We start from the raw sequence: 22,057 nt of genomic DNA on the forward strand, positions 1-22,057 counted from the left end.
TTCGTCGGCATTGGTTATAACAGGATTTGCCGTGTATCGTTCACCCCTTAATCATCTTTTGGATTGTCCTATGAATCTTCTCTGCGCCTTCGGATATCCTTGAATGTTGTAGAAACCTGGGAAGGGCCAAGTGTGAGCACTGAAGAGCTTCTCCACGAGCCTCCAGATGATTCACTGTCCGTCTTCCCAGTGGGATGGCAGCCCTTAGACTTCCCTTGCCGTCACAGGAGACTCGGGGAACAGGCAGCGGGCACTTGAGGTCCTCGTTCTAAACTCAGAGCCTAGCACACTCACTGGGGCATCGAGCTTGGAATTGTGGTCTTGGGCAAGCCACCCTCTCTGCTTGCCTAGTGCTGCTCATGCCTGGGACAGTGTTTTATGGCTGGCAGTGGGGCTGCTACCCTGCTTCTTTCTGCAGGGTTCTCAGGCCCCCGTGCTTGCTGTGCTAGCCTGACAGATAAAATGATCCCCCTGGGGGCACCTGGGGACAGTCTTGTAGCTGTGGACCCATGCTGTGACAGAGGAGGCTTGTCTGGAGTGTAAACGAACCTGTCAGAGCAGAACCCACGGTCCCAGGGTCACCTTTAGAAGCGAGGGCGAACTCTAAATTCAGTGCCTGCTCCCTTTCTCCCCTGAGAAATCTAAACCAGCTTTGAGATGGTTACACTTTGATGGCAAAATGGGAGTGGGTGTGGTTTAGGGAAATAGCATCTGCCCCGCATGACTTTGGGGGCCTGACAGAGTGATCCAGGCAGACCCGAAGTCTGATTCTGGTGTGACGTCTGGGCGAGTGACTCAACCTCTGAGCCTGTTTCCAGTTATAAAATGAGAGATAAACCTACCAAATAAGGTTCCAAATAAGGTTCCTCGTGTGTGTTCCCACTAATTTCTACATCCGTGGGCCAGAGGAGAGGGAGGGGGTCACAGAGGGAATTGTGATGGGAAGGTGATAAGAGCTATATCTGTACACCGCAGCTAAACAGTGACAAGAATGCAGAGAGGTGTAAATGCCAGGATGGGGGGTGAGAAGCAAGGAGATTGGGGGGAAAAGCCAGGGCCAGAAATGGAGTGTCCCTGTCCTGTATGTCATGCTCCTGGGAATTCAGCATGACAACCAGCCTCTCATATACACTTCCCTGTTTAGGATGGTGATCCATAGAGTTAGCAGCCCGTGCTGCGCTGGATACATTTGAGATTATAATAATACGAAGCAGCATTACTGAGCCACACTGGGGCGTAGGTTCTGTCACAGCCACACTGTGCAGTGTTTCAGGGAAGAGCCCAGAACCCCGGGTTGGTCTGCATTCACTCCTTTGGTGCTCTGTTTCTCCAATGAAACGGTAAACTCCCTTGGCAGCTGGGAATTACCCTCTGTCTCCCTACTGTGCCTACCTTCATGCTCCCGAACATTGGTGTTTAGTGAACCTTTAAGCACAAATAAAAGTATTATTCTGGAGCACAGTGTCTTACTCATTAAGTGATGCCACTGACCCAAAAGTTCTTTCCAAAACAGGTGTGGACTTGGGAGGAGGAGAGTGCTGGCTGTGAGAGGGCCGTCTGCAGGACTGCTGCTTCCTGCCACAACGTGACTGTGCTAAGAAATGTAAAATTATTAAAAACGGGGCAGCGTGGTTATTACTGTTTTACAGCCGAAGAAAGTGAGCTTCAACGAGGTCACACGGTTTTGTATATGAACTCTTGGTCTGGTGCTCTTTCTACTTCCCTGACCCAGAGATCCGCTTTCGGCCGAAGTGAAGGCTGGTCGCCCCCCAAGTAGAGCGTCCGTTCCTGGGGTGAGGGGTGTTCGCTATCCCCCCATCCCTTGCTCTGCATTGCCCACCCCAGCACCTGCTGTGGTTTCGACATCACCTCTGGTGAGCTGGCGGTGAGAGGGCCGAGAGTAGGGTGAACACGGGTCGTATTCCCGAAGAGGGAAGGGCTGGCAGGCATTTTATGGCTCGCCTGGTGCCCGGGACTTTGCTGGGCACCGCAGCGCCAGTGTCCTCGCCCCCACTTGTACCCTTATAAATGAGAGACTCCCAAGAAGTAACCACTCGTGGCCCGAAAACCAGTGGGAGCCGCGAGGGGGCGGCCAGGGGAACGGGCTTCGCCCCGCCCCCCCTCCCCGTAATGGGGGGTCCTCTGCCTGAAGATAGTGGGCTTGGGCGCCCGCCCTGCGGACGCGGTACCCAGGCGGTGGCCCAAGCGGCTGGGCGCGGCGCCTCGCATCTTGCGGGGGCGGGGCGGCCGCGAGCGCGCCGGGGGCGGGTTCCTCGGAGCAGGCTCCGCCCCCCCAGGAGCGCGGGTTTAAAAGGTGGGAAGGCTGGCGCCCCGGCGGTAGCGGCTGCGAAGCGCGCCGGGGCGGAGGCTCGGCGAGGGCTCAGCCATGACCCTGCGGGCGGGGGGCGCTCGGCTGCTAGGCGGCCTCCTGCTCTTCGCTCTGCTCGCTGCGGGCGCCGCGCCGCTCAGCTGGGATTCTCCGGAGCCCCGCAGCAGGGCCAGCAAGATCCGAGTGCACCCGCGGGGCAACCTCTGGGCCACCGGTAAGTCTTCGGGACCCGCGCAAGCGCCCTTTTCCGTGCTCTGATCCCATTTCCCTTCTCAGGCCGTTCCTCAGCCACGGACTCTGGCGTCTGCGCGGATGAGGACCCTGGAGCCCGTCTAATTTAATAGATGGAAAACTTGAGACCCAGACAGTTCAGTGACTTGGCTGAGATCGCTCAGCCAGTTAAAGCAGAACTGGGGCTGGATCCTAGATCTGCCTGCCAGCCGGTGCCCCTGGCCTTAGGCAAGAGTCTACTGAATCCTCTTCTGTCCTCTGGTGTGTCTTCTCTGCCCCTGCACCTGGCAGACACTTCTTCCTTCTCCGCTTTCCTCCTTGTCCTCGCCCGGCCCCTGGAAAGCAGGCAGCACAGCTGGCAGTTTCCCTCCTTCCAGCTGTGCCATTCTCTCCTGTTCAGGAAAAGCGGAGGTGGGCTTTGCTACCAACCCGGGGTGTTTGTGGCTCCTTGGTGAGGAGGAGGAGAGGGAGGAGGAAGGTTGCCCGTGGATCCTCCTGCCATGAGAACTGAAAGTTGGGAGAGATGGGGAACTTTCCCACTGAGATGGGATCCTCTCTCCCCACCTTCCTTGTGCCTTGGCACCTCCTTTCTAGGTCACTTCATGGGCAAGAAGAGTCTGGAAACCCCCAGCCCATTCCTCTCGGGAACAGCTCCCCACATCTCCCTGAGGGACCAGAGACGGCAGCTGAGTCACGATCTGCCTAGGATCCTCCTGCTAAAGAAAGTTCTGGGCATGAGCCTTAGCAGCCCAGCACCTCACCCCCAGGTGAGCCAGGCTCCCACCTCAGGACCAGGAGAGACCCAGCTGCTCCTGGTTCCAGCACGGGGCTTAGGGTGTGACTTCTCCCCCAGGTATGATGGGCCCCAGAAAGCCAGGGATTCCAGGCTCTCCCCATGATCCAGAGTTCAAAGGGAGAAGACTTTGAAGAAAGGAAGCTGACCTTCCCAGTAGGGAAGAAGTTCCCCCTCACCGAGTCCTCAGTGTAAAGTCACAGCCTAGGATTAGCCAGCCTCTTGCAGCAGGACGTGCCCCCCACCCCCAGGCCTGCCCCACCCCAGCTGTCCACGTTTGCTGTGCCTCGGGGATACTTACCGCTACAGTTGGGACCCTGAGGCCCAGAGAGGAGGAGAGTCAGCATCCAAGACGGAGTCCAGACCTTGTTCGCCTTGACCAGTGCTCTTCCCAGTCACTCGTCTGCCTCAGTGACCCTCAGTGCAGGGTTTCTCAACCTCAGGACTCTTGACATCCTGGGCTGCATGATTCTTTGTTGTGGGAGCTGTCCTGTGCATTGTAGGAAGTTTCTGGTATCCCTTGTCTCTATCCACTAGAGCATCCTCCCCCTGCCCAGTTGTGACAACAGAAAAACATGCCTCCAGACGTTGCCAGAGGCCTTCTTGTGAGGGGGTCGGGGGAGGGAGCCAGATTACCTTTGGTCATAAACCACTGACCTATGAGATCCAAGGCCCCAAAGTAGAGCCAAGCCAGCTTTGGTCTCTGGCCTGGTAGAAGGGCAGCTCTTCATTCCCTGCTCCTGAGGCGGCCCCCACCCCACACAACCTTCCCGGTACTTTGTTACTGTGGGCAGAAGGCAGTGTAATGTGGTAGAATGTGGGTTCTGGGGACAGCGTGCTAGGCTCCTAACCTAACTAGTAGCTGTGTGACCTTAAAAATGTCACTTAACCCCTCTAAGCCTCATCTTCCTCATTTATAAAATGGGATTGATAGCGCCCATCTCACATTAAACAAGACCGTTTGTGTCACATGCTCAGCATGACGCCTGGCACATAGAAAGCACTTCGTAAACAGGAGCTATCAGCAGCACCTGTTACAGACTCCCCTTCATACCTCCACTGTGCCCAGCATACAGTGCACACTTTTTGAAGGAAGGGAGGGGGCATTCCCTAGAGAAGGTCTAACTCCAGCCCCAGTCAGCATGCCTGGTCCTCCTCATGCACAGAATTGCCAGCCCCTGGGGACCTCAGATGTAAGGGCCAGGAGCTTGGGCTGGCTGAGTCTGAACGGAGATGATGTCACCTCTGGCTGGGGCTGGTGGTCTTGAAGGCCTAAAGCATGCAGACCCACTAGCAAGTCTCAGAGGAAGCAGTACCTAGCACTAGAGGATGGGGCTTCAGAAGTGAGGTCTGGGGCAGAGCTGAGGGCGGGGGAGGGAAAACGTTGACACTGGCCCAGGGCCAGGCACGCACATGGACTTCACTTCTGTGATCTCCTTGACTGTCATGATCACTCTGAGGTTGGGCTGTCACCCTGGGAAAACCACCACCCCGACCCCTCCCACCTCTTCTTCTGGGAGAAAGGTGCTAGGAGGTTGCCTAGGCTAAGAGCCTGCCCCTGCCTGCCTCTGTGGACGCCTAGCACTTAGGAATGGCAGGATGCCCCTGTCATTTCCCCCCTCCACCCAGGTCAGTTCTTCTGTGTGTTCCCCTTCGGTACAGGAGGCTGCTGGTGCAAGTGGTGCAGAAGTGACACCATTAATGAGGAAGATACGACGACGTGGCTTGGACCGTGCCCTCCCAGGGGAGGAGCTCAACGGGACCCTGGCAGTGGCCCCATCTGGACGTAAAACCTGGCCTCAAATCTCTGTGACTCCATTAGTGTGATTTCTGGTTGTGTCGCCAGGAATATTGCCAATGCAGACACAAATTATGTCCCTGCTGTATTTCTTGCTTCCCTGTTGAAGTTGTGAATAAAACCCAGCTCTTAATGAAGCATATCTGATCCTCTCCTTCCAGCCATGTTTGAGGGCATGGGAGGGAAAGGGGGGCCGGAAGACTGGAGGACAGGATGCTCAGTAAGATGGAGCTGGCTCCAAAAAGCCAAGAAAACTTCACGACACCAGCCTCCTGAGGACTCCTAAGTCAGTCGCTCATTCAGCAAGCAGGTACTCAGGGCCTGTCATATATACCTGGTCCTGTGCCAGGCGCTGGGTTATTACTCACCTCTGCCACCTGCTGGCACAGGCAAGTCTCATGTTTCCTCTCCTGTAAAAAGGAGCTGCCTACACTGCAAGATGGGGTTTTGCTTACCGCATTTCATTTCATTCCCACGCCAAGCTTCGAGGGGAGTGCTCAGAGCATGCAAGAGAGTGAGCCGAGCTAGGATCCAGTCCTCACTGTCTGCTTACTCTCTTCTCTGGCCTTGGGTAGAGTTGCCAGAGGTACCAAATAAAAATAGAGGACACCCAGTTAAATTCTGATTTCATTTAAATAATCAATAGTTTTTTCGTATGAGATGTCCTAAAGACTGCATGGACATACTTATAAGAAAAAAAAACTTGTTTATCTAAAATTCGAATTTAACCGGGCATCCTGTATTTTCTCTGGCCTTGACCCTTTGCTCTACAAATATCCTGTCGTAAAACGGGCGGGTATTAGGTCCCTGAGGCCACGCCCGGAACTGACATCCTGGGAACCCCGGATTTTACGTCATTTTCCCCGGAGCTTTTGCCGGGAGAACCCCGGACCCAGCCGGTCAAGGGCACCGCGCGCTGGTGCCGGCGGTCGGACACCTCTCGGCCCCGCCCCGCTGGCGTGAGCCACGCCCCCAGCCCGAGCCGGCCGCGCCCACTTCTCGCGAGAGGTTCGCGCCAGGAAGGTTCTCAGAGGCGGAAGTGGGGTAGCGGAAGCGGCGTTGCTATGGAGTCAGCGGAGGACTGGCTGGTGGAATCCTTGCGCTTGTAAATCCTGTGGGCCTGGGACGTGGGACCCGGGCCTGCAGCTGGCGGCGCGGGGGGACGGGTGCGGGCTGGAGCGCGTGAGGAACCCTGGGGTGGGCGCGGGGGCCGACACCGAGGACTCCGCCTGGAAGCCGGCTCCCGCGTCTCGGAAGCGGCACCCGCCTATGTGCGCCGTTGTGTGGGGTACTAGGAAGCGCAGTGCTTGCGGAGGAGAATTGATCACACGAGCCACCAATTATTTTGCGCCAGCCGGAGTGGATCTCTGAACAGATGATCTGTCTCTCTGCTTCCTCACATCAACCTTGGGAAGGAAGTCTGGGTACTCTGGGAATCCCATTTTAGAGATGAGGACCGAGGCTCAGGGATATTGTGACTGGCCTGGGCCCAGTCACACGGGGGTTAAAATGTGCAACAAGACCTGCTCCCAGGTCTGCCTCGCTCCAGAGCCTGGGTCCCTTACCCACCGGATCTCACCGGCCTCTGAGTTCTTGAACAGCTGTAGAGTGGTGCGCACCATGTGACATTGTGTCTTTATCATGCAGGTACCAAGATTTCCATGCATTCGACCTTTCCGAAGCCACACGAGTCCTTGAATGGATTGATGACAAAGGTGATGTGCCCTACCTGGCCCTGAAGGAGATGGAATCTTCCTTCTCAGGCTGGGACTCTGAAGCTCAGCCCAGAGGGACCCAACCCACACTTCTGGGAATCTGAGGCCTCTTCTTGGTCTCGTAGCAATGTTCACACTCCGTCAGCGCTTATATTCCTCTTATTAAGGTCTAAGTCTCTTCCATTCCCCAGTACAAGGCTGCATACCAATGGCAGAGGAATTTGTCTTTGCTTTGGGGGATTTGCCGGAATTTCTAGACCCCAGCCGTGGTCCAGAATCTTCCTAGCAGTTTGTCACCGCTCGTTCTTCTTTTTCCAGGAGTCTGTGTTGCTGGCTATGAAAGCCTGAAAAAAAATGAGATTCTTCATCTGTTACTACCTCTCAGACTTTCTGTAAAAGAAAACCAGGTAACTAGAAATATAAATGCTGAGCATGTGTGTCTCCTTTTGTTAAAGCTTTAGGGAGTTCCTGTTGTCTAGTAGGTATTGCCCTGGACACCAGAAAGAGAGAGGGACAAACACTGGTCCTCCCCTTCTAGTCTAATAGAGGGAGGCAAGTACCCACAGAGAGGAGTGCTACAGAATGTCTGAAATTTACGGGGGCTCCCAGAGGAAGAGGGCAGTTTAACGTCATCAAAAAGAGATCCAGGGGCACCTGGGTGGCTCAGTCAGTTGGCAGGGTGACTTCGGCTCGGGTCATGATCTCACAGTTCGTGGGTTTGGGCCCCACATCGGGCTTTGCACTGACAGCATGGAGCCTGCTGCCAATTCTGTCTCCCACTCTCCCTGCCCCTCCCCTGCTCACACATTCAAAAATAAACATGAAAAAAATTTTTCTTTTTTTTTTTTTAAATAGATCTAGAGAGCCATTAGGGTATAGAGGGTGGTGGAAGCCCTTAGAATGGTTGAGATCACCTAGGATGGCTGTAGTGTCTCAGGAATAAAAGCAGAAGATGTCCAAAGATAAAACTTCAGGGAATACATGTAAGGAACGGTTAGAGGAAGATGAACCCACAACACCTACTCAGAAGGAATAATAGTCTTTGAAGTAGGAGGGGTGTCAGAAAAGGTCAATGTTTCAGAAGCAAAGAGAAGAGAACATGTGAAGAAGAAAAGAGGTGATAGCTGCCCAGGGTTGCTGTGGAATCACTCAGACCCATCTCATAGGGCAGCCTGACCTTTGTTTCCCTGGGGGGAAGCTTCCTGCCTAGTGCTCTTGATGCCACCCCCCCCCCCCCCCCCGATCCCCACCACTCAAGCTTGAGCCGGGAGCTCGCTCACCCATCCTGAGCCTTGATGAGAGGCCTTATTTACCTCCTACCTCACCCCTGGCTTCTTTTGCTTGTGGCCACCTCCCTTCCCTCTGCTTCGGGTTGCTCACGTGGAGATAGTGGGGATGGTGGCGTCTGGTGGCCGAGAGCATGAACTTTGGTCAGACAGACGTGGGTGCAGATTCACGGCGTAATCCCTGTGTGACCTTAGAAAAGTTGCTCAAGTGCCCTGTGCCCAAGTGTTGTCACTTTCGAATCGGAGTGATTGTAAGAACCTACGTGACGGGGTGGTTGTAAGAATTCAATGTGATACTGTAGAAAAAGCACTAAACACAGTGCCTGACACAGCGAACACTGGACAATTGGTGGCTGTTGCATTTTTAGCGTTAGAAGAACCGGGGCGCCTGGGTGGCTCTGGTGGCTAAGGTGCCCCACTGGCTCAGGTCACGATCTCAGGGTTTGTGGGTTTGAGCCCTGAGTTGGACTGCCAGCACAGAGCCTGCTTGGGATTCTCTCTCTCTTTATCTCTCTCTCTCTCTCTCTCTCTCTCTTCCCCCCCCCCCCCAAGTTCATCTGAAACGTTCCTTGGGAAAGCAGGTTCTCTGACCAGCCACCCCTTTGCATTTCAGGGCTTATTCCCAGAAAGAGATTTCAAGGTACGCCACGGAGGATTTTCAGACACGTCTGTCTTTGATCTGAAGCACGTGCCGGACACAAGGTATGGTCAGCTCCGTGACCCAGCCCTTCCATTTGGGGTGGAGCGGCTAGAAACGTCCGGGGCGTCCTGCCTCTTGATCGCCACCTCTGCCCCTACCCTTTCAGCACACAGGCGCGCCCACACATCCGGATTCACAATATTAAAAAACCATCGTTCCGGTAGCTTCATGTCCCTCGCAGACCTGGGGACGAATGTTCCCCACAGAGCACCAGAGCTGTTCCAGGGAGTGCAGTTTGTCAAAGAGCTGGTGCTGGGTAGCGGGGACTAATAGCCCCAGTCGGCGGGGGCGGAGAGTCTCTGGGTCAGGGCTGCGTGTCCCGGCTCCGTGCTGGTGTCCTGTGAGGACCCACCAGGCCACGTAGAAGCCTGGGCTCAGTGCCGTGACTCCCGTGAGCTCTGGGGCTGTCCCTCATCTGTTACATGGGGGTGACTGGTCTTGATGACCCCTTCCTGCAGGAAGCTCTCCCGGTGTGGGGAATGTAGGGATCCCGAGCTGAGGGTGCGTGTGGGGGGTGGGGAGGTAGGCGGGGTTGCGCCCCACCGTCTGGACTGATACTTCCTATCTGGTTTGAATAGGTTGCTGGTAACCAGTGGTCTTCCAGGTTGTCACTTGCATGTGTGGCAGGTGACAGAGGACAGTGGTGAGTGAATTTGACGTGGTGGGGGCTGGGCTGTAAGAAGGCCTGATACTCCTACACCCCTGCCCCCAATGTAAGCCAGTTAAGAAGAGCCTCAGGGGAGCCTGGGCGGTTCAGTCGGTTGAGCACCCAACTTGGGCCCGTGATCTCACAGTTCGTGAGTTTGAGCCCCGCGTCAGGCTCTGTGCTGACAGCGCGCCTCAGGTCCTCCATCCGCCTCTCTCTGCCCCTGCCCTGCTTGCGTTCTATCAAAGATAAATAAACGCTAAAAAAGAAAAAAAGCATTCTCGGAGCCAGGCGGGAATGAAAATGCAGTATCTACTTGGTCATGGGCAAAGATGCATTAGCTACCAGAGTCCGGCTTACAGCTCCCAAATGGAGCTTCCTGTAGCCCGCTCCAGGAACTGAGTTTGCCGACCCAGTCGTGAGCAGAGCACCTAGTGAAGCGGTGCCTCTCCCCCCAGCAGGGGCGGCTGCGAGGGCAGAGCTGGGGCCGCTCAGGTGAGCTCGCCTCTTGCAGGAGGTGGCAGCGGGGGCAAAGAGGTCCCCTTTCTTCGTGGCCATGGAAACTTAAGGAGCGAGCAGGAGGCGAGGCGGGGCTGACCAGTCTCCCTCTTAGGTCACTCTGCTCCCTGGCGGGAACAGGAAAAGGAGCTGGAAGTGCTGATCCCGTTCCCTCACGCGGAATAGGGCTCCTTCCGGCAGTGGGTATGCGGGTTCCCATCCGGGAGGCTCCAAGAGCTTGCAGCCCTGATCCAGCCCCTTCCATCCTCCCACCGTCGGCCAGAATGGAGACGTGCCTCGGGGGCTCAGGACCACTGTTGGAACCGGCCCTTTGCTTGTGTGACCCTCTGTCCCCGGTCCCCACGCCGCCTCGCTTAGACGCTTCCCAGAAACTGGCTGGCAGCTGTTGGCTTCTCCCCAAGTTTCACTGGTACAGAACGGCCGCTCTTGTGCTCATTTGCTTTTCGAAGTCGCTGACTCAGAGGGCTTTTCCCTCTTTGTCACTTGTCACTTGTCTAATGTTGTAGCTGCCAGTTTGTATCGTTTCCTTGTACGTATGATGATTTTTTTTACAATTTTATTGAAATTCACACATTGTAAGTGGACGGTTCTGTGATTTGTAGTACATTTAAGAGTTCTGCAGCCATCACTATAAATCAGTTTCAGGACATTTTCATAACCCCAGTAACATCTCTTGTGCCGTTTACTGCTAATCCCCATGCCCACACCTGCCCCAGGCAACCACTAACCTACTTCCTGTCTCTATAGTTGGTTCGCCTTTTCTGAACATGTCCTGTCTGTGGAATCGTACAGTATGCAGTCTGTTGTATGTGGCCTCTTTCGCTTCGCACAGTGCCTTGAGGTCTTCCTTGTCACACCTGGTGTGGCACCTGGTGCCCCAGACACTGTCAGGACGAACGGCAGTGATACATTGTGAATCAGTGGTTCCTTTTTGTGGCCGACTAGTATTCCACTGCGTGGATCTTTTCTATTGGGCCAGCCTTCACCAGTTGATGGATCTGATTTTTGGCTATTATGAAGAATGCCGCCAAGAACATTCATCTACGGGTCTCCGTGTGGACATAAGTTTTCATTTCCCTTGGATAGACAGGAGTGGAATTGCTGGGTCAGGTGGTAAATTTATGTTTGATTTTTTAAAGAAACTTCCAAAGTGTTTTCCACAATGGCTTCTTTGTTTACATTCCCCCCAACAGTGTGTGAGGGTTTCTATTTTTCCATGTCCTCATTAACATTTGTTTTTGTCTTTTTTGTTAAAGCCATCCTATTGAGCGTGAAATTGTTTCTGCTTGTGGCTTTCATTTACATCTTTTTAATGACTAATAATATTGAGCATCTTTTCATGGGCTTATCAGCCATTCATATATCTTCTTTGGTGAAATGCCTATTCAGATCTTCATGAGACAGTTTTGTTGTTTTTTTTCCCCACCCTCAGCAGGCTGAGATGGCATGCTGTGCCAGGCCCTTTGATGTTCTGGTTTCACTGTACGTTTAATAGATACTTGCTCAAATTAACCAATAATCTGTACAAGGTGACAGTAATATTAGTAAGCGTATTATACTCCAGGCACTGTACCAAGTACTTTCCATGCAGATATCATTATATTCTCAGAAGTCTGAGAACAGAGTCTGTCCCAGAGAAGCTAACTTGTTGAAAGTTACGAAGATAGTAACACGGCCTGGTCATGGGTCTAGTCTAACTTCAGGGTCTGCTCAGAACCATGTCAGGGTCTAAGTATAGTTAGATGATAATAATTGATCTCAGTACAGGTGTACGGGCTCTGAAAAAAAGTGGTAGGGTACTTACTGAGCAGCAATGTGGTCCTTGCCTCCATTTTGCTTTGAGCTGGTTCCTGGAGGCAGATTTGTCAATGAAAGGGAACATTTACGGGGGTACCAGCTGCCTCAGTTTGTGGAGTTTGTGACTCTTGATCTTGGGGTGATGAGTTTGAGCCCCACGTTGAGCGTAGAGATCACTTTGAAAAAAAGAAAGAAAGAAAGGGGCACCTGGGTGGCTCAGTCGGTTAAGCGTCCAACTCTTGGTTTCAGCTCAAGTCATGATCTCACGGTTTATGAGTTTGAGCCCCATGTCAAGCTCTGTGCTGGCAGCACAGAGCCTGCTTGGGATTCTCTGTCTCCCTCTCTCTCTCTCTCTGCCCCTATCACATCTCTCACTCTCAGAGTAAATAAACTTTTTATTTTTTTTTTTAATTTTTTTTTTTAATGTTTTTATTTATTTTTGTGACAGAGAGAGACAGAACATGAGCAGGGGAGGGCCAGAGAGAGAGGGAGACACAGAATCGGAAGCAGGCTCCAGGCTCTGAGCTGTCAGCACAGAGCCCGATGCGGGGCTCGAACCCACAGACTGTGAGATCATGACCTGAGCCGAAGTCGAACGCTTAACCGACGAGCCACCCAGGCGCCCCTAAATAAACTTTTTAAAGGGGAACAGTTATGATAATTACTGTTACTATTATTTGTAGCAGTAGCGAACATCTCCTCATTCAGTCAACAGTTCCTCTTTGTGCTCTTTGGATGTGTCCAGCTGGGGATACAACAGCAAAGCAAAAACAGAGATGCTTCTTCTTTTCTTGGTGCTCATATTTGGTCACATATTTTGCCCAGTTTTTGATTTACTTTTTTGTCTTCATTGAGTTGTAAGAGTCCTCTGTACATCCCACATACAAATTATTCGCCCGGTACGTGTTTTGCTAATATTTTCGCCCAGTCTATAGCTTGTTTTTTCACGTTCTTAAGAGTGTTTTGAAGCATAAGAGGTCTCCATTTTAATGAGGTCCAGTTTGTCAGTGTTTTCTCTTAAGGACTGTACTCTTAGGGTCCGATTTAGGAAATCTTTACCTAACCCACAGACTGTCCCCTCTGCTTTGTTTTATTTTTCTCCCAGAGTTTGTTTTAGCACCAGCATTTAAGCCTGTGATCTCTTTCGTGTTCCCTTTTGTGTATGGCTTGAAGTAACAGTCGAAGTTCATCCTTTTGCGTGGAAATATCCAGTTGTCTCTTCCCTGTTTGTCAAAAAGCCTCACCTTTCTCCGCTGATTTGTCTTGATGCCTTTGTTGAAAGTTGCCTAACCATAAATACGAGGATTTATTTCTGGACTCTCAGTTCTGTTCCACTGATCTTTCTGTCTGTCCATAATCATGCCAGGAACTTGTAGTTGTTTCTTTATCTTTGCCTAAAAATAGGCCATGTGGGGTGGCAGTTGTTTAGAGATGAGTGGGAGAGGAGTCTCACCGTGTGGAGGCGCCTGTTTGGTACCAGGTGCCAAATAGGACCTAAAGCCCCAGGCCCAGGAGAGCTACTGGCCGAAGGGGGTTGCTTTGACATTCATGTGGGAATGGGAAATCAGATCAAGACTTACCTTCCCCTAGATATTAGAGCAGAATATTTCAGAGCCTAGGGAAGATTGGCCAGCTGTTTGCCTAGAAGCCCAAAAGCGTAGCATTACCTAGGTGAATGTTCCAAGGTCCAGGTTTTGACCCAAACAAACAGCTTTGTTGTCTCAAAAACTTGATATTGTTACCACGTCCTAAACTAATCTGTTTATAGAGGCAGACGTACTCAGCAGACTCAAAAGACTGCCATGAGTATCCCTAAACGTGGAATATTCCAGGTCCTTATTCTTTGCCTATAGAAGATGGAATGTAATCAAAGACTGCGTGCTAAATGAAACCGTAACAAGAGGAATCAGCTGAGAAGTTTCCAGATTGTGTTTTTGCAAGTTGTCTTAGGCAGAAAGTATAAAACTTGAGAAGGCTCTGCTGGCCGGGCCTCACTGCCGTCCGTGCCCCTGGTGAGCGCCCGAGGCCTCTTCTTTCACTAGGGCTGCGGAAACCATTGAGCTGGATGAATACATTTCGAAAGGTCTCAGCTGAATTTCACCTGCTGTATCCACTCTGAAGTTCAGTATTCAGTCTGGCGTGGCCCCTCCTGTCCTGGACAGACCCCACTGTTTTCTTTGTTCCCATGGCTGGACAGCCCCCTCTCAGGGACACCACCGTCCTTTAGATCACCGTTCATCCATTTGCTCAGTGTTGCAGGTGAGGGCGCCATTCTGACTCCTTAGGAGTGTGCCTGCCTCTGCTCTGACCTACTCTGTGTTGGGTTAATCCTCAGCCACAACCTTCTTTTATTGCCAAGTTCTTGGAGGTGCCTCACTGTGTCTTTTGCTTTGATTTTCTAGTCATTTCTCTTCTGTTTGGAGCTGGCTTGCTAAATGTGGTGTGGATTCCCTAGAGGAGAGCATTTTACCACTGACTAGAGAGAGGAGGAGGAGGAGGCCTGCACTTCTTTCTGAATAACTATAAAGTGATTCTCCGGTCAGGAGGCTCCGAAGCCTTGTTTCCCACCCCATCTTTGAAATAGGTCTCTGACGGCTCTCCCTTGGCCGCCTCCTCTCCCCCATCAGAGGACGGATCACATCTGAGCAGCAGGTCCTGGGGAATCTGTTCCAGGCTCCTCAGAGGGTGTAGAAAGGGAAGAGGAGGGGCTCACACGTGGCCCGGGGGAGTCAGGCAGGCTCTCCTGGGGCCGGTTTGAATCCCCGCCCCGTCGGTGGTCCCCAGAGACCAACGCTGGTCCTGAGGCTCAGCTGTTGTGTCTGCTCCGAGCCTGCTCAGCTCCTGTGGAAGGAGCGATTACGTTCAACAAGTCTGGGGCAAGGCCACCCGGAGCCCGTGGGCTTGAGGAGCAACCCACAAGGGATGTCTGCATTCTAGCCCGGCCGGACACGGCCGTGAACCCCTGGGATGGAAATGCTCTCTTGCTGCCATGTGCTCGCTTGACAAGCCACGTCAGCGTTCCTTCTTACCCGTTCCTTCCTCAGGCTGGCTTTCACCTAGCCTGCGGAATTTAAAGAATAGATAGGTCTCCGTTTTCTTCCGAGAATGCGGAGACCAAATAATGAGTCTGTCTCGGGGCAAGAAAACATAAAGTGGGAAATCTGTGTCCCCCATTAAGTAGCGTGTGCAGCAAACTCATTGTTCTCAGCCGAGTCCAAAATGGCTGCCATTAAGAGAAGCAGCAACCGTAGCAGGTGGCGGTGAGAACCAAGCAGGCTGAGACAAACACAACTGAAATTTCCTTCAACTTGAGGTCCGGCGACTCTTCTGTTCACAACGTCGTGGGCCTTCCCGCCCCGTTTAGGTCTGAAGACGACATCTGTGTTGTAACCATTACTTGTTGGGCTTCAGCAGATCGCTGGAGGTCGTGGAATGTGCGTCTGAAGAAATACTATTAGTTCGTGACCTCTGTACCGTTACTTTCACCTATGATGTAAATGACATCATCGGGGTGCTCTCTGCTTTCTTCTATCCTTATTTGTTCTTTGCAAAACTATAAAAAGCCCCAACTGCTCTTGGGGTTCTGAGGTGGCTACTATGGTTCATTATCTCCCCTCTGCAGAACCGTGTGTAGGACAAATTGGAAAGAGACGAAAGCACTTGTGACCGTTTCAGAAATGGGAGCGGAACACAGTGCTCGTGTCTCACATCCTCCCTTGCCACCTGTCAGCTCCCTTTCTCTTCCTTGACCTCCTAAAGGCACGAGGGAAGACTGCTGGCCGGCCCTCACTTTGTGAGGTCTGGAGACTTCCTCACCGTCCCGGGCTTCAGCCTCTCCTCCTTTCCCCCCAGACGTCATTCAAGCTGTCAGCACCATTGCCGTGCAGGAGGAGGAGGGGAGTCTCTGGCCTAGGGTGGCCATCTTCTCTTCGATGGCCCCCGGAGTCCTGCACGGGGCGAGGCTCCGCGGTCTGAAGGTTGTGGATCTGGAAACTCAGAAGACCACGTACTCCTCAGGTACCGCAGCAGCTCGGCCCTCGCCGGCCTCTCCTGGCGGCCCCCCTCAGCCGTGTGAAGAAGAGAGTTCAGCCGCGTGTGCCAGGTGCTGGGGAGACCAGGTGGAGGCGAGGCGGGCCCGGGACCGGCACCGACCCAGCTGGGCGGAGCGTGGCGAGGTGCCTGGGGCCAGAGGGAAGCTTCCGGAGGAAGGGGCTCGGACCCGGCCGGACTCCTGTGACTCCAGCAGCTTTTCTGTGTCGCCGTGTGTCTTCCAGGGGTCGGCGACAGTGAGGAGCTGAGCAGCCTGCAGGTCCTGGACGCAGATACCTTTGCCTTCTGCTGTGCCTCGGGCCGGCTGGGGCTCGTTGACATCCGCCAGAAGTGGGCGCCGTCAGAGAATGCCGGCCCCGGCCCCGGGGCCGCTGCAAGGAGGTGGTGTGCTGAAGTTGGGGGCCGACGCCGGGGCCCTGGGCCCAGCATTGCCAGCCTTGGCTCAGACGGGCAGCTCTGTCTCCTTGATCCCCGGGATCTCTGCCACCCTGTGAGCTCGGGGCGGTGCCCCGTGTCCGCACCGAGCCCCGCCCCAGAGCTGCTGCGAGTGACCTGGGCTCCAGGCCTGGACGACTGCCTGGCCATTTCAGGTACCGCCGGGCATCCTTTCGTGTCTGTTACTTGATCCCTCTCTTCCAGAGGACTGTATGGTGCTCAGGAAGGAGCCTGCAGCCCCGTAATACATCTGGCCCGGAGCTGAAAGTTTGAGGTCAGCTTTCCAGGTGCTTCTGTGGCAGGCCCTTCCCCATTCTGGCTACTAAACTTCCACATCGGTAGCAGGCCTTTCCTACCTGGGCGGGAGCTCGGAGCCGACGTTGGCCGAGAGGCCTGCAGAGAACGAGGCAGCAGGGTGGCCCCGGGACGGCTCCAGGAAGAGCTGAGGGTATGGCAAAGTGCTTCCCAGCCTGCTTGCTTTTCGAATGATAGCAGGCCACCGGGTCTGTAGGCTCCTGGGTCTGGCCTGGCAGTTTCTAGCCGAATACGGGCGTTAATGAGCATCTCTAAAAGCCAGTGGGAAGGATCCATTGAAGGGAGAGGTTGAGAGAATAGTCGAGAGATTAAGAAAAGATCGTTGATAATGGCAGGATCCAGAAAGAGCAGAAGGAAAGAACCGAGCTTGGTGGAGGAATTGGCTTTTTGGTAGCAAGTAGACAGTGGGCTGGAGTGAGTGTGGGTAGAGCTAAGTCATGGGGGACAGGAGGGTGCTTCTCTCTAAAGCCTCCCATATCCCTACCAAGCAGGAGGCGAGGCCATCTGCTGAGAGGGTTCACATGTGGCAGGACTGGAATTTGAGGCAAGACTCAAAAGACTCTGAGGCCTCAGTTCCCTGGTTCCCCAGAGAATAAGAGTACCGTTTCATACAGTTCTGAGGATTAAAAGAATTCATGTCTAGGATTGGCCTCACACCTGGCACGTAATAGATGAACAACAGAAATACACCATCACATGCCCTGTGGAGCCGACATTGAGGGCAGAGGATATGTGCCCTTCGGTTGGCTTCAGGCATCTTTTCTTTTTTTCAAGTAATTTCCACTCAGTGTGGGACTCAGAGTCATGACCTTGAGATCAAAGAGTTGGATGCCATACCGACTGAGTCAGCCAGGCGCCCCTGGCCTTAAGCATCTTTGTTATTTGACTTTTCATCCTATAGCCTGTTTTAGTACCACAGAGCAAACTATAAAATTACTTTAGGGGTGGGGCGCCTGGGTGGCTCAGTCAGTTAAGCAGCCGGCTCTTGGTTTCTGCTCAGGTCAGATCTCATGGTTCGTGAGTTCGAGCCCCACATTGGAGTCAGCACTGACCGTGTGGAGCCTGCTTGGGATTCTCTCTCTCCCCGTCTCTCTCTGCCCCTCCCACACACTCACGTTCTAAATAAATAAATAAACAAACAAACTTTAAAAATTACTTTAGGGGTGCCTGGCCGATTCAGTCAGTAGAGCATGCGACTCTTGATCTCAGAGTCGTGAGTTCAGGCCCCACGTTGGGCATAGAGATAACTTTTTTCAAAAAAATGAAAAATTACCTTAGAGTTTCAGTGTCAATCCTCTCTTTTCTTGTTCTTCCTCAGGTTTTGATGGGACAGTCCAGGTCTATGATGCCACATCTTGGGACGGAACGGGGGGCCAAGTAGAACCTGTCTTCACTCACAGAGGTCACATCTTCCTGGAAGACAATCAGACAGATACTGCGCCACTGGTCACTACCCACACCTGGCACCCCCACAAGCCGAGGACCTTGTTATCGGCAGCAAGCGACGCCTCTCTGCACGTGTGGGACTGGGTGGACCACCGTGCGGCCTGCTGACTCCAGCCTCTCCCTGCCCAGGCCTCTAAGAAGAGAAGGAGCTACCGGAAAGCCAAGGTACTGCCTTAGGACTCAAGTGACCACAGGTCCCTGTTCCCAGCCCAGTGGCCTCGGGCTAATTAACCAGCTTCTCTTAGCCCCCGTTTTAGTGATAACCGCCTCCCAGGGTTGTTGGGAAAGTTAGAAGTAATGTATTAAAAAATAATTGGCAAGATGCGTGGCGCAATAAACACTTGGCAGCGACCGTTTCGCCCTCACCCCACCCCCCGTGTAGAACGGCAGTGTTTCCTCCCTGTCTGTATTCACAGTATCAGAGTGAGAACCAAAACAACAGAAAATGTTGTAAACCAGTTTTGTGAACTTTTTTACAGAACTCAAATTGTATATGGGCCAGTAAACATGAAAAAAAAAAGAGTCAACCCCAGGGGCGCCTGGGTGGCTCAGTAGGTTGGGCGTCAGGTCAATGATCAGGTCACGATCTCACGGTTCATGGGTTTGAGCCCCATGTTGGACTCTGTACCGACAGCTCAGAGCCTGGAGCCTGCTTCGGATTCTGTGTCTCTCCTCTCTCTGCCCCCCCTCTGCTTGCACTCTTTCTCCCAAAAATAAATAAAACATTTAAAAAATTAAAAAAAAAATTGGGGGGCAAATAGTTCTCAGGATGCTGAGAGCCAGGGTGGGGAGACAGGCCTTGTCCCCGGTACCCCCTGCGGCCCCCGAGTTCGGGCAGAGGCTGGGACTCCACCCCCACCCCCCGGTCCGCCGTGGAACACAGCCTTCACCAGGGTGGCACCTTGCCAGACCAGCCCCCGCCCTCCCAGGGGAGTAGGCCCAAGGGACGTTTCTTTTTGGCAGTCCGGTCCGTAGCAGATACTAAAGTGCCGCTGCATCCCCATCACATAGAATTTCTCACTGTCCCACTTGTTAAAGAATGTTCAGCCATTTTGTTTTTGAAATTAGTTGATTACTAGTCACTGTTTGGACTCTGAGTTCTTAGAAAATAGCTTTATTGACATAGAATTCACACCCTGTATGTACAGTTCACACACCATACAATTCACCCATTGGAAGTGTATGACTCAGTGGTTTGGTATATTGTCAATTCCTAAAGATTGTGGGGAGCATCTGGGTGGCTCAGTTAAGCATATGACTTCAGCTCGGGTCATGATGTCACGGTTCGTGAGTTCGAGCCCCACGTTGGGTAAGCTTGAGCCCTGCTTCGGGTGAGCCTCCTCCTTCTCCCTCAGTCCGCTTCTCCTCTCTGCCCCTTGCTCACTCGGGCCCATTCTCTCTCTCTCTCTCTCTCTCTCTCTCTCTCAAAAAAGAAAAAGAAATGATTGTGGTAAAATACAACAATCTGCGGTCTTTTTTAGTTTGAAGCATACAATTGCACAGAATGAAGTACACCCACAGCACTGCACAAGCATCACCGCATCCAATTCCAGAACTTTCATCACCCCGAACAAACCGTGACCATCACGGCTCTGGTTTTCTGGCTGTGGGGAGGGCATACTTGTATTCCTCAGCTCGGGCCGCCGTAACAGAACCCCACAGACTGGGGGGCTCAAGCAGCAGAAACTCAGTCCTCACAGTCTGGAGGCTGGACGTCCAAGATCCGGGTGGCGGCAACTTTCATCATGAGGCCTCTTCTCTTGGCTTGAGGGAGCCACCATCTCTGTGTGCTCACATGGCCTCTTTGTGTCCCTGCAGAGAGGGCTCTGGTCTCTTTCCTCTTGGAAGGACAAGAGTCCTTCAGTCCTTTCAGATTAGGGCCCCAACATTATGAGCTCATTTAACTTTATTTACCTCTCCTGGTTTTTTCTTGTTTGTTATTTATTTTTGAGACAGCATGCACACAGGAGGGGCAGAGAGGGAGACAAAGAATCCCAAGCAGGCTCTGCACTGTCAGCCCAGAGCCCCACGTGGGGCTCGATCTCACAAACCTTGAGATCATGACCCGAGTCAAAACCAAGGGTCACGTGCTCACCTGATTGAGCCACCCAGGCGCCCCCTCCTTATTTATCTTTTAAAGGCTTCATCTCCAAATACAGTCACATTGGTGGTTAGGATTGTAACGTAGAAATTTGGGTTGAGGGCACAATTCAATTCATAGCACTTAGGAATTATTTTGAAGTGAGAAAAACCTAATTTTCAAATGAAAAATTTTTTTTTTTTTTTTTTTTTTTTTTTTTTTTTTTTTTTTTCAGTTTAACAGTGAAGTCGAGGGAACATTACATTTTGGAGTTTAAACTACACAGTTTCAAGATGTGATCATTTTTACCATTTTCTGAAGTCTTCTACTCATTTCTCCCACGCCCCCTCGAGAGCTGATTCTGTTCTCTTCTCAGCCCTGTTCAGTTATGTCACATCAGTAGTTTGAAAATGGCCAAAATGGAAATATTTAACCCCACAGAAATTGGCAAATACTGCAGCATACCACTGTGTAAGCTATGTTATGTCACCAAGTAAAAGCAGAAATGAGTTATTTTAGAAAATAGTAGAGTTAATGCATGAATTGAGAAGCTGTTTTGCTGAAAAATCCTGATAAAATGCATATCAATCAGTCATCGTCCAGCCAGAGAGCCAAACACACCGAGTAATTCAGTCGTGGGGATTTAGTTACGAGGCATCTGAAAGCGGCTGCGAGGGAAGGTGGGGCCCGTGACGTGAGCCACAGCAGCAAGTTACACGGAGGGTTACAGAGGGGTGGGGGGGACGGGTGACCAGAGCTGAACGGTCGGGCCTCCCAGTGGGGAGGGGAGCGCAGTAATCTTGCTGGGGCGGGGGTGGGGGGGAGGCTGGAGCCACGGAGCAGGAGCGGGGACCGCCGAGGCGACCACGGGAGAGTGCAGGAAGTACAGACAGGCCGAGTCCCCTGGCTTCTCTCCTTCCGCCGCCCAGCATCCTGCCTGTGCCCAGGACCAGAGGACCAGATGTGACAGGAGCTCATCCATAGGGGAGCGCAGAGGGGCAGCCAGCAGGAGTCTGCACCTGCAGCATAAAGCAGAGGGGACGGAACCAGGATGGATCTGAAGACGGAAGGCTGGCACCACATCTAAACCTCTATGAATTAAGGAAGAAAAAGGAAAAAAAGAAAATAGGACAAAGACTGTAAAAGACTACTGTGTACAATTACATGTTAATTTGAAAATCTCAAGATACTGTTAATTTTCTTTTTTTATGTTTATGTTTTGAGAGAGCATAAGTGGGGGAGGGGCATACAGAGGGGGAAAGAGGACCCAAAGTGGGCTCCATGCTAACAGCGGTGAGCCCGATGTGGGGCTCGAACTCACAAATCATGAGATCATGACCTGAGCCGAAGTCAGACTCTCGACCGACTGAGCCACCCAGGTGCCCCGATACTGTTAATTTTCTTAAAAACATAGATACTTATAAACTACTAGTTTAGTAGAAATTTGAAATGACCCAATACTCAAGAAGGAAAAACGGGGATGCCCGGGTGGCTCAGTTGGTTAAGTGTCCAACTCTTGATCTTGGCATAGGTCATGGTCTCACGGCTCATGAGATCAAGCCCCACATAGGACTCTACGCTGACAGCACGGAGCCTGCTTGGGATTCTCTCTGTCCCTTTCCCACTCTGTCTTTCTCTCTCTCAATAAATAATTTTTTTTAAGTTTAAATAAACATTTAAGAAATAAAATGTTTAAAAAAAAAAACACTTCAAGGAGTAGCACCAAAAAGAATGGGGGTAGGGCAATTTTGTGGGTACATTTTTTTAAACTGTATTTTTTTTTAATATTTATTTCTGAGAGAGTGAGCATGAGTGGGAGAGGGGCAGAGAGAGAGGGAGAGAGAATCCGAAGCCAGCTCCAGGCTCCAACCTGTCAGCACAGAGCCTGACGCGGGGCTCAAACCTGTGGACCATGAG

General features: G+C 52.3%; 2 protein-coding genes across 6 annotated transcripts; both read left to right on the top strand.

Moving 5' to 3' along the window:
• Positions 1-503: 503 nt before the first annotated feature.
• Positions 504-5,382, top strand: NMB (neuromedin B). 2 transcript variants are annotated; one of them, XM_042940920.1, is made up of 3 exons: positions 504-2,543; positions 3,155-3,327; positions 5,016-5,356. In XM_042940920.1, the coding sequence occupies exons 1-3, from the start codon at positions 2,387-2,389 to the stop codon at positions 5,178-5,180; spliced, it is 495 nt and encodes a 164-aa protein (XP_042796854.1). In that variant the 5' UTR covers positions 504-2,386; the 3' UTR covers positions 5,181-5,356. The 2 variants fall into 2 exon arrangements, with proteins under 2 accessions (XP_042796854.1, XP_042796855.1); XM_042940921.1 differs by having other exon boundaries at positions 2,460-2,821; positions 5,016-5,382.
• An 801-nt stretch (positions 5,383-6,183) lies between these two features.
• Positions 6,184-21,390, top strand: WDR73 (WD repeat domain 73). Of its 4 annotated transcripts, none has more exons than XR_006203302.1 (9): positions 6,184-6,256; positions 6,799-6,866; positions 7,185-7,273; positions 8,766-8,854; positions 9,431-9,495; positions 15,667-15,831; positions 16,089-16,454; positions 17,933-18,225; positions 21,070-21,390. XR_006203302.1 is itself a non-coding variant. In XM_042940923.1 (8 exons), the coding sequence occupies exons 1-8, from the start codon at positions 6,216-6,218 to the stop codon at positions 18,166-18,168; spliced, it is 1,119 nt and encodes a 372-aa protein (XP_042796857.1). In that variant the 5' UTR covers positions 6,184-6,215; the 3' UTR covers positions 18,169-18,518. The 4 variants fall into 4 exon arrangements, 1 of the variants encoding a protein (XP_042796857.1); XR_006203304.1 differs by having other exon boundaries at positions 21,125-21,390; XR_006203303.1 differs by lacking the exon at positions 21,070-21,390 and adding an exon at positions 20,376-20,890.
• Positions 21,391-22,057: the final 667 nt, after the last annotated feature.

Source organism: Panthera leo, chromosome B3 (assembly GCF_018350215.1).
Source record: "Panthera leo isolate Ple1 chromosome B3, P.leo_Ple1_pat1.1, whole genome shotgun sequence".
In the NCBI taxonomy this organism is placed as follows: Eukaryota; Metazoa; Chordata; class Mammalia; order Carnivora; family Felidae; genus Panthera; species Panthera leo.

What these genes read in the sequence shown, in the direction of transcription:
- NMB (XM_042940920.1), top strand. Translation starts at nt 2,387, where the DNA reads ATGACCCTGCGGGCGGGGGGCGCTCGGCTGCTAGGCGGCCTCCTGCTC. An exon ending in GGGCAACCTCTGGGCCACCG is followed by an intron (nt 2,544 to 3,154) that starts GTAAGTCTTCGG and finishes CCTCCTTTCTAG; the next exon opens with GTCACTTCATGGGCAAGAAG. An exon ending in GCCCAGCACCTCACCCCCAG is followed by an intron (nt 3,328 to 5,015) that starts GTGAGCCAGGCT and finishes CCTTCGGTACAG; the next exon opens with GAGGCTGCTGGTGCAAGTGG.
- WDR73 (XM_042940923.1), top strand. Translation starts at nt 6,216, where the DNA reads ATGGAGTCAGCGGAGGACTGGCTGGTGGAATCCTTGCGCTT. An exon ending in AAGCACGTGCCGGACACAAG is followed by an intron (nt 8,855 to 9,430) that starts GTATGGTCAGCT and finishes TGGTTTGAATAG; the next exon opens with GTTGCTGGTAACCAGTGGTC. An exon ending in CGACTGCCTGGCCATTTCAG is followed by an intron (nt 16,455 to 17,932) that starts GTACCGCCGGGC and finishes GTTCTTCCTCAG; the next exon opens with GTTTTGATGGGACAGTCCAG.